Raw genomic sequence first — 11326 nt, 5'->3', positions numbered from 1 at the left:
TGTGTATGTGACCAATAAAATTTGATTTGAACATCTCTTCTACACACAATGACAAGTTCAGGGAATCCAACGTAGTAACACAACCTGCCCAGTAGATGGCAATACATATCGTAGGCCTATTCAAACAGAGAAGTGACCAGTCGTTCTAATTCATCATTCTATGGCAGTGACATCCCAGATGTTGTATTTCTGATTGCGTATTCTGCAGTACAGCGTGAACACAAGATAAGAAAGTGTCCAAATAGAATGATTCTGGATTACAATATTACTAAAGTATTGTTAGAACATCTGCACATTTAATTTTTCCAATGGAACGCTGGAGTAGCCTCGGATCACCGCGGAAGCAGATAACAAATGTAAACGTCACCTCTGTTTTGCATTTAAATTGACAAAGTGGTTGCAGGATCTTCTATCCACCTGACTCCGGATCGAGTTGAATCCCCAAAACCTGACTTTTCTGTCGACTGGTGCACCCAGTGTGGATACAGGTGAAAGCTACAGACGGGGAGGTTTACATGGTGTAATGGGTTACACACGGAAACAAATCTCCAATCACCTGTTTGAACGTGCAGAAAAGTGGGCGTGTCTATCAGTCCGAGCATAAGTGTCAGCAGTTGCTGTGTTAACATGTTTTATCTCCCTGTGACAGAAACTTTCCTTAATAACAAACCATTTAAGAACAGTACACGTCAAACTATTTGGTATTTTATTTCTTTATACTTGCATGCAAGGCACAATATACAGATATAACCAGTGACCGGTAACCATACTTCCCTTATTATATTTTTTAAACCATGAAATGACCCATGTTTCACCACAGAGACATAATAGTAACATTATTTACATTGAAAGTGTAACAACATTTAGTTTTGGTCCCTAAACATCCCGATAAAGATGAAGATCAATAGCCTGGCGTTAACAGGTACACCACAACAGGTTCCTTCCATTATTCTATGAGAGAAACAAGCGTGCCCTGCCAAACAACGATCTCTTCCCGTCAGAGAGTCATCCCTAACATATATAACTGGCCCCATATACGGGGGAAGAGTCATCCCTCACATATATAACTGGCCCCATATACGGAAGAAGTCATCCCTGACATATATAACTGGCCCCATATACGGGAAGAGTCATCCCTGACATATATAACTGGCCCCATATACGGGGGAAAGAGTCATCCCTAACATATATAACTGGCCCCATATACGGGGAAGAATCATCCCTAACATATATAACTGGCCCCATATACGGGGAAGAATCATCCCTGACATATATAACTGGCCCCATATACGGGGAAGAATCATCCCTAACATATATAACTGGCCCCATATACGGGGAAAGAGTCATCCCTAACATATATAACTGGCCCCATATACGGGGAAAGTCATCCCTCACATATAGCTGGCCCCATATACGGGGAAGAGTCATCCCTCACATATATAACTGGCCCCATATACGGAGGAAGAGTCATCCCTAACATATAACTGGCCCCATATACTGGGGAAGAGTCATCCCTGACATATATAACTGGCCCCATATACGGGGGAAGAATCATCCCTAACATATAAAACTGGCCCCATATACGGGGGAAGAATCATCCCTAACATATAAAACTGGCCCCATATACGGGGGAAGAGTCATCCCTGACATATATAACTGGCCCCATATACGGGGAAGAATCATCTAACATATATAACTGTCCCCCATATACGGGAAGAATCATCCCTAACATATATAACTGGCCCCATATATGGGGGAAGAGTCATCCCTGACATATATAACTGGCCCCATATACGGGGGGAAGAGTCATCCCTGACATATATAACTGGCCCCATATACAGGTGAAGAGTCATCCCTAACATATATAACTGGCCCCATATATACGGGGGAAGAGTCATCCCTGACATATATAACTGGCCCCATATACGGGGGAAGAATCATCCCTAACATATAAAACTGGCCCCCATATACGGGAAAGAATCATCCCTAACATATAAAACTGGCCCCATATACGGGGGAAAGTCATCCCTGACATATATAGCTGGCCCCATATACGGGGGAAGAATCATCCCTGACATATATAACTGGCCCCATATACGGGGGAAGAATCATCCCTAACATATATAACTGTCCCCATATACGGGGCGTGAGAATGAAATGTGCAAGAGTTTAGAACACGGAATAAGAATGTGGGTACAACAAAGGAACTCTGGAATGTAGAATGACTCTTATGTTCTAGTCAGTCATCTTCTAGGCACTTGGACATTGATTATCATTTCATGACCCAGGCATATATCACGTGACCTCCGTAGTGTTGTGGGTCAGGCAGGCCGCCGTTGTTGAGGTCGGAGATGAAGGTCATTGAGCTTAAGATGTGCTTCCTGTGGTGAGAGGTGTGGTTCTCTTGGCTGCGTTTTCCTCCACGGTGAAAGTGTAGTTGTACTGTAAACACACAACATGGAAAATACACTACAACAGAACCCACAGTAACACAATCAACCCCACAACATGGTCAACACACTATGACGGACCCCACAGTACAGCAACATGGTTGACACACTATGACGGACCCCACAGTACAGCAACATAGTTGACACACTACAGACCCCACAGTAACACAATCAACCCCACAACATGGTCGACACTACTACGGACCCCACAGTACCACAACATGGGTGACACACTACAGACCCCACAGTAACACAATCAACCCCCACAACATGGTCGACACACTACGGACCCCACAGTACCACAACATGGTCGACACACCACAGACCCCACAGTAACACAATCAACCCCACAACATGGTCGACACACTACGGACCCCACAGTAACACAATCAGTACCACAACATGGTCGACACTACTACGGACCCCATAGTACCCCAACATGGTCGACACACTACGACGGACCCCACAGTAACACAATCAACCCCACAACATGGTCGACACTACTACGGACCCCACAGTACCACAAAAGGTTGACACACTATGACGGACCCACAGTACCACAATCAACCCCACAACATGGTCGACACACTACGGACCCCACAGTAACACAATCAGTACCACAACATGAGTCGACACTACTACGGACCCCATAGTACCCCAACATGGTCGACACACTACAGACCCACAGTAACAATCAGTACCACAACATGGTCGACACTACTACGGACCCCACAGTACCACATTCAACCCCACAACATGGTCGACACTAAACGGACCCCACAGTAACACAATCAGTACCACAACATGAGTCGACACTACTACGGACCCCACAGCCCCACAACATGGTCGACACACTACATGCCCACTGGGGCGGCAGGGTAGCCTAGTGGTTAGAGCGTTGGACTAGTAACCGAAAGGTTGCAAGATTGAATCCCGAGCTGACAAGGTACAAATCTGTCGTTCTGCATCTGAACAAGGCAGTTAACCCACTAGGCCGTCATTGAAAATAAAATTTGTTCTTAACTGACTTGCCTAGTAAAATAAATAAATAAATAAACACACACCTCATTTTCAATGTCCTGGACAGACTTGATGCGAATGTTGTTCAGAGTGTTTGTTGGGGTCCTAGGAGGAGAGACAGTTTAGACTCATGGAGGAAGAAAGAGAGTTTAGACTCATGGAGGAAAGAAGAGAGTTTAGACTCATGGTATTTCAGAGTGTTTGTTGGGGTCTAGGAGGAGAGACAGACAGTTTAGACTCATGGAGGAAAGAAAGAGAGTTTAGACTCATGGAGGAAAGAAAAGAGTTTAGACTCATGGTATTTCAGAGTGTTTGTTGGGGTCTAGGAGGAGAGACAGACAGTTTAGACTCATGGAGGAAAGAAAAGAGAGTTTAGACTCATGGTATTTCAGAGTGTTTGTTGGGGTCTAGGAGGAGAGAGACAGTTTAGACTCATGGAGGAAAGAAAGAGAGTTTAGACTCATGGTATTTCAGAGTGTTTGTTGGGGTCTAGGAGGAGAAGAGAGACAGTTTAGACTCATGGAGGAAAGAAAGAGAGTTTAGACTCATGGTATTTCACCACTGGGAGTAAAAGTAGTCCATGTCACTTTACCAGCAAAACGGTGGCGGTTGGTATTTCAACTTACCGTGCCGTTCGTTTGGGTCTTGAACTTGGGGTGTAGAGTGAAGGGAACACCATCTATGGCTGGAGAGGGAGGGAGAAAGAGAGATGGAGGGAAAAGAGGGTAGAAAGAGTGAGAGAGAGGGATGGTGGGAGGAGAGGGAAGGTGGAGAGGTATTTGGTATTTTGGTAGGATCCCCATTAGCTGTTGTAAAAGCAGCAGCTACACTTCCTGGGGACCACACAACATGAAACATTACATAATACACTTCCTGGGGACCACACAACATGAAACATTACATAATACACTTCCTGGGGTCCACACAACATGAAACATTACATAATACACTTCCTGGGGTCCACACAACATGAAACATTACATAATACACTTCCTGGGGTCCACACAACATGAAACATTACATAATACACTTCCTGGGGACCACACAACATGAAATATTACATAATACACTTCCTGGGGACCACACAACATGAAACATTACATAATACACTTCCTGGGGACCACACAACATGAAACATTACATAATACACTTCCTGGGGACCACACAACATGAAACATTACATAGTACACTTCCTGGGGTCCACACAACATGAAACATTACATAATACACTTCCTGGGGTCCACACAACATGAAACATTACATAATACACTTCCTGGGGACCACACAACATGAAACATTACATAATACACTTCCTGGGGTCCACACAACATGAAACATTACATAATACACTTCCTGGGGACCACACAACATGAAACATTACATAATACACTTCCTGGGGTCCACACAACATGAAACATTACATAATACACTTCCTGGGGTCCACACAACATGAAACATTACATAGTACACTTCCTGGGGTCCACACAACATGAAACATTACATAGTACACTTCCTGTGGACCACACAACATGAAATATTACATAATACACTTCCTGGGGACCACACAACATGAAATATTACATAATACACTTCCTGGGGACCACACAACATGAAACATTACATAATACACTTCCTGGGGACCACACAACATGAAACATTACATAATACACTTCCTGGGGACCACACAACATGAAACATTACATAATACACTTCCTGGGGTCCACACAACATGAAACATTACATAATACACTTCCTGGGGTCCACACAACATGAAACATTACATAATACACTTCCTGGGGTCCACACAACATGAAACATTACATAATACACTTCCTGGGGTCCACACAACATGAAACATTACATAATACACTTCCTGGGGTCCACACAACATGAAACATTACATAATACACTTCCTGGGGACACACAACATGAAACATTACATAATACACTTCCTGGGGTCCACACAACATGAAACATTACATAGTACACTTCCCGGGGACCACACAACATGAAACATTACATAATACACTTCCTGGGGTCCACACAACATGAAACATTACATAATACACTTCCTGGGGACCACACAACATGAAACATTACATAATACACTTCCTGGGGACCACACAACATGAAACATTACATAATACACTTCCTGGGGACCACACAACATGAAACATTACATAATACACTTCCTGGGGACCACACAACATGAAACATTACATAGAGAGATTGAGGAGAGGAAGGTAGGTAGAGAGAGGAAGGTAGAGAGAGGGAAGATAGGATAGAGAGAGGGAGGTAGGTAGAGAGAGAGAGGGAGGTAGGTAGAGAGAGAGAGGTAGGTAGAGAGAGAGAGGTAGGTAGAGAGAGAGAGGGAGGGAGAGAGAGGGAGGATAGGTAGAGAGAGGTAGAGAGAGGGAGGATAGGTAGAGAGAGGGAGGGATAGGTAGAGAGGTAGAGAGAGGGAGGATAGGTAGAGGTAGGTAGAGAGGGAGGATAGGTAGAGAGAGGGAGGATAGGTAGAGAGAGGGAGGATAGGTAGAGAGAGGGAGGATAGGTAGAGAGAGGGAGGATAGGTAGAGAGAGGGAGGATAGGTAGAGAGAGGGAGGTAGGGAGAGAGAGGGAGGATAGGTAGAGATAGGTAGAGAGAGGGAGGGATAGGTAGAGAGAGGGAGGGATAGGTAGAGAGGTAGAGAGAGGGAGGATAGGTAGAGAGAGGAGGTAGGTAGAGAGGGAGGATAGGTAGAGAGAGGGAGGTAGGTAGAGAGAGGGAGGATAGGTAGAGAGAGGGAGGATAGGTAGAGAGGGAGGATAGGTAGAGGTAGGTAGAGAGGGAGGATAGGTAGAGAGAGGGAGGTAGGTAGAGAGGGAGGATAGGTAGAGAGAGGGAGGATAGGTAGAGAGAGGGAGGATAGGTAGAGAGGGAGGATAGGTAGAGAGAGGGAGGATAGGTAGAGAGAGGGAGGATAGGTAGAGAGGGAGGATAGGTAGAGAGAGGGAGGATAGGTAGAGAGAGGAGGATAGGTAGAGAGAGGGAGGATAGGTAGAGAGAGTCAGTACATCAGTCTTTATAACATGTACAGCAGCTGTCTCTCTTCAATAAGTGTTTTCTGAATTTTGGTCAACCTGAGATGCCGTAGATGTTGCTGCTGTCAACCACTTTGTCCACAGTGTCGTTCAATTGGAGGTTGCTGCGGCGATGGCTGAGCTTCCTGCCAGGGGGCATGGGTGGAGCGTTGCTATGGAGACAGGGAGACCTAAGTCAGTCTGTGGAATTCTGAGTAGAGGTTTACCATCACTCTCACCTGGCTCTGAGATCCACCTGGCCACAGAGAGAGAGGGTTACCATCACTCTCACCCTGGCCACAGAGAGAGAGGGTTACCATCACTCTCACCCTGGCCACAGAGAGAGGGTTACCATCACTCTCACCCTGGCCACAGAGAGAGGGTTACCATCACTCTCACCCTGGCCACAGAGAGAGAGGGTTACCATCCTCTCAACTGGCTCTTAGATTCACCTGGCCACAGAGAGAGGGTTACCATCACTCTCACCTGGTCAGAGAGAGAGGGGTTACCATCACTCTCACCTGGCTCTGAGATCCACCTGGCCACAGAGAGAGAGGGTTACCATCACTCTCACCTGGTCACAGAGAGAGAGGGTTACCATCACTCTCAACTGGCTCTTAGATTCACCTGGTCACAGAGAGAGAGGGTTACCATCACTCTCACCTGGCTCTGAGATCCACCTGGCCACAGAGAGAGAGGGTTACCATCACTCTCACCCTGGCCACAGAGAGAGAGGGTTACCATCACTCTCACCCTGGCCACAGAGAGAGGGTTACCATCACTCTCACCTGGCTCTTAGATTCACCTGGCCACAGAGAGAGGGTTACCATCACTCTCACCTGGTCCAGAGAGAGAGGGTTACCATCACTCTCAACTGGCTCTTAGATTCACCTGGTCACAGAGAGAGGGTTACCATCACTCTCACCCTGGCCACAGAGAGAGAGGGTTACCATCACTCTCACCCTGGCCACAGAGAGAGAGGGTTACCATCACTCTCACCTGGCCCAGAGAGGGTTACCATCACTCTCACCCTGGCCACAGAGAGAGAGGGTTACCATCACTCTCACCTGGTCACAGAGAGGGTTACCATCACTCTCACCTGGCTCTGAGATCCACCTGGCCACAGAGAGAGGGTTACCATCACTCTCACCTGGCTCTGAGATCCACCTGGCCACAGAGAGAGGGTTACCATCACTCTCAACTGGCTCTTAGATTCACCTGGTCACAGAGAGAGGGTTACCATCACTCTCACCCTGGCCCAGAGAGAGAGGGTTACCATCACTCTCACCTGGTCACAGAGAGAGGGTTACCATCACTCTCAACTGGCTCTTAGATTCACCTGGTCACAGAGAGAGAGGGTTACCATCACTCTCACCTGGCTCTTAGATTCAACTGGCCATAGAGAGAGGGTTACCATCACTCTCACCTGGCCACAGAGAGAGAGGGTTACCATCACTCTCACCTGGCCAGAGAGAGAGAGGGTTACCATCACTCTCACCTGGCCACAGAGAGAGGGTTACCATTTGGGGTTATAGTCAGAGAGTTGTCCTGTGTAGGTCCCACCTGGTTAATAGAAGTTAACCAGGCCAGTAGCCACACACCAAGATCTGAGTCTCACCTGGACAGCAGGTGTACAGTACCGTACCTGGGTCTGAGAGAGGTAACAGCCTCATCCTAACCTAGTCTCACCTGGGTGGGAGGTCTAAGGTAACAGCCTCACCTAACCTAGTCTCACCTGGGTGGGAGGGCTAAGGGACCAGCCTCACCTAACCTAGTCTCACCTGGGTGGGAGGTCTAATTTAAGTCTCACCTGGGTGGGAGGTCTAAGGTAACAATCTCACCTGGGTGGTAGGTCTAAGGTAACAGCCTCACCGAACCTAGTCTCACCAAGGTGGGAGGTCTAATTTAAGTCTCACCTGGGTGGGTGGTCTAAGGTAGCAGTCTCACCTGGGTGGGAGGTCTAAGGTAACAGTCTCACCTGGGCGGGAGGTCTAAGGTAACAATCTCACCTGGGTGGTAGGTCTAAGGTAACAATCTCACCTGGGTGGTAGGTCTAAGGTAACAGCCTCACCTGGGCGGGAGGTCTAAGGTAACAATCTCACCTGGGTGGTAGGTCTAAGGTAACAGCCTCACCTGGGCGGGAGGTCTAAGGTAACAATCTCACCTGGGTGGTAGGTCTAAGGTAACAATCTCACCTGGGCGGGAGGTCTAAGGTAACAATCTCACCTGGGTGGGAGGTCTAAGGTAACAGCCTCACCTGGGTGGGAGGTCCTAAGGTAACAGCCTCACCTGGGTGGGAGGTCTAAGGTAACAGCCTCACCTGGGTGGGAGGTCTAAGGTAACAGCCTCACCTGGGTGGTAGGTCTAAGGTAACAGCCTCACCTGGGTGGGAGGTCTAAGGTAACAATCTCACCTGGGTGGGAGGTCTAAGGTAACAGCCTCACCTGGGTGGGAGGTCTAAGGTAACAATCTCACCTGGGTGGGAGGTCTAAGGTAACAGCCTCACCTGGGTGGGAGGTCTAAGGTAACAGCCTCACCTGGGTGGGAGGTCTAAGGTAACAGCCTCACCTGGGTGGGAGGTCTAAGGTAACAGCCTCACCTGGGTGGGAGGTCTAAGGTAACAGCCTCACCTGGGTGGGAGGTCTAAGGTAACAGTCTCACCTGGGTGGGAGGTTGAAGGTAAATGTTCTTACCTGGGTCTGAGGGGCAGTAGAGGTCAGGCCCAGGGATAGATACCTGGCTGAACGGCCACCTGGCTGAGCGGCTACCTGGCTGAGCGGCCACCTGGCCTAGCGGCTACCTGGCTGAACGGACACCTGGCTGAACGGCTACCTGGCTGAACGGCTACCTGGCTGAGCGGCCACCTGGCTGAGCGGCTACCTGGCTGAGCGGCCACCTGGCTGAACGGCTACCTGGCTGAGCGGCCACCTGACTGAGCGGCTACCTGGCTGAACAGACACCTGGCTGAACGGCTACCTGGCTGAACGGCTACCTGGCTGAGCGGCTACCGGCTGAACGGCTACCTGACTGAACGGCTACCTGACTGAACGGCTACCTGGCTGAACGGCTACCTGACTGAACGGCTACCTGACTGAACGGCTACCTGACTGAACGGCTACCTGGCTGAACGGCTACCTGACTGAACGGCTACCTGACTGAACGGCTACCTGGCTGAACGGCTACCTGACTGAACGGCTACCTGACTGAACGGCTACCTGGCTGAACGGCTACCTGACTGAACGGCTACCTGACTGAACGGCTACCTGGCTGAACGGCTACCTGGCTGAGCGGCTACCTGGCCTGGCGGCTACCTGGCTGAACGGCTACCTGGCTGAGCGGCTACCTGGCCTGGCGGCTACCTGGCCTGGCGGCTACCTGGCTGAACGGCTACCTGGCTGAGCGGCTACCTGGCTGAGCGGCTACCTGACTGAGCGGCTACCGGCTGAACGGCTACCTGGCTGAGCGGCTACCTGGCTGAACGGCTACCTGGCTGAGCGGCTACCTGGCTGAGCGGCTACCTGACTGAGCGGCTACCTGACTGAGCGGCTACCTGGCTGAGCGGCTACCTGGCTGAACGGCTACCTGACTGAGCGGCTACCTGGCTGAGCGGCTACCTGACTGAGCGGCTACCTGGCTGAGCGGCTACCTGGCTGAACGGCTACCCGGCTGAATGGCTACCTGACTGAACGGCTACCTGGCTGAACGGCTACCTGGCTGAACGGCTACCTGGCTGAACAGGTGAGGGTGTACTGTCTGAGGGGGTAGTTACTGGGGTCTGAGGAGGTAGTTACCTGGGTCTGGGAGGGTAGTTACCTGGGTCTGGGGGGGTAGTTACCTGGGTCTGGGAGGGTAGTTACCTGGGTCTGGGAGGGTAGTTACCTGGGTCTGAGGGGGTAGTTACCTGGGTCTGGGGGGGTAGTTACCTGGGTCTGAGGAGGTAGTTACCTGGGTCTGAGGAGGTAGTTACCTGGGTCTGAGGAGGTAGTTACCTGGGTCTGAGGAGGTAGTTACCTGGGTCTGAGGAGGTCGTTACCTGGGTCTGAGGAGGTAGTTACCTGGGTCTGAGGAGGTCGTTACCTGGGTCTGGGGGTAGTTACCTGGGTCTGAGGAGGTAGTTACCTGGGTCTGAGGAGGTCGTTACCTGGGTCTGGGAGGGTAGTTACCTGGGTCTGGGGGTAGTTACCTGGGTCTGGGGGAGTAGTTACCTGGGTCTGGGGGGTAGTTACCTGGGTCTGGGGGTAGTTACCTGGGTCTGAGGAGGTCGTTACCTGGGTCTGAGGAGGTTGTTACCTGGGTCTGGGAGGGTAGTTACCTGGGTCTGAGGAGGTAGTTACCTGGGTCTGGGGGGTAGTTACCTGGGTCTGGGAGGGTAGTTACCTGGGTCTGGGGGTAGTTACCTGGGTCTGGGGGTAGTTACCTGGGTCTGGGGGGTAGTTACCTGGGTCTGGGGGTAGTTACCTGGGTCTGAGGGGTAGTTACCTGGGTCTGGGGTAGTTACCTGGGTCTGGGGGGTAGTTACCTGGGTCTGGGGGGTAGTTACCTGGGTCTGGGGGTAGTTACCTGGGTCTGGGGGTAGTTACCTGGGTCTGGGGGTAGTTACCTGGGTCTGAGGGGGTAGTTACCTGGGTCTGGGAGGGTAGTTACCTGGGTCTGAGGAGGTCGTTACCTGGGTCTGGGGGGGTAGTTACCTGGGTCTGAGGAGGTAGTTACCTGGGTCTGAGGAGGTCGTTACCTGGGTCTGGGAGGGTAGTTACCTGGGTCTGAGGAGGTAGTTACCTGGGTCTGGGGAGGT

The 11326-nt window shown here is 50.1% G+C and overlaps 1 protein-coding gene across 1 annotated transcript in view; it reads right to left on the bottom strand.

The window, feature by feature from the left end:
* Positions 1-2343: 2343 nt before the first annotated feature.
* LOC135536853 (multivesicular body subunit 12A-like) overlaps positions 2344-11326 on the bottom strand; it is a 14730-nt gene continuing 5747 nt past the window's right edge. Inside the window, exons 7-11 of the mRNA XM_064963095.1 lie at positions 6595-6707; positions 4097-4155; positions 3931-3959; positions 3515-3575; positions 2344-2442 (exon numbers count right to left, since the gene is read on the bottom strand). Coding sequence (XP_064819167.1) covers positions 2368-2442; positions 3515-3575; positions 3931-3959; positions 4097-4155; positions 6595-6707 — 337 coding nt within the window. The 3' untranslated portion in view covers positions 2344-2367. The remainder of the gene's footprint in view (positions 2443-3514; positions 3576-3930; positions 3960-4096; positions 4156-6594; positions 6708-11326) is intronic.

Source organism: Oncorhynchus masou, unplaced genomic scaffold, assembly GCF_036934945.1.
Source record: "Oncorhynchus masou masou isolate Uvic2021 unplaced genomic scaffold, UVic_Omas_1.1 unplaced_scaffold_671, whole genome shotgun sequence".
Taxonomy (NCBI): domain Eukaryota; kingdom Metazoa; phylum Chordata; class Actinopteri; order Salmoniformes; family Salmonidae; genus Oncorhynchus; species Oncorhynchus masou.
Note: the sequence above shows the minus strand (reverse complement) of the source record. Positions and strands in the feature narration are given on the sequence as shown.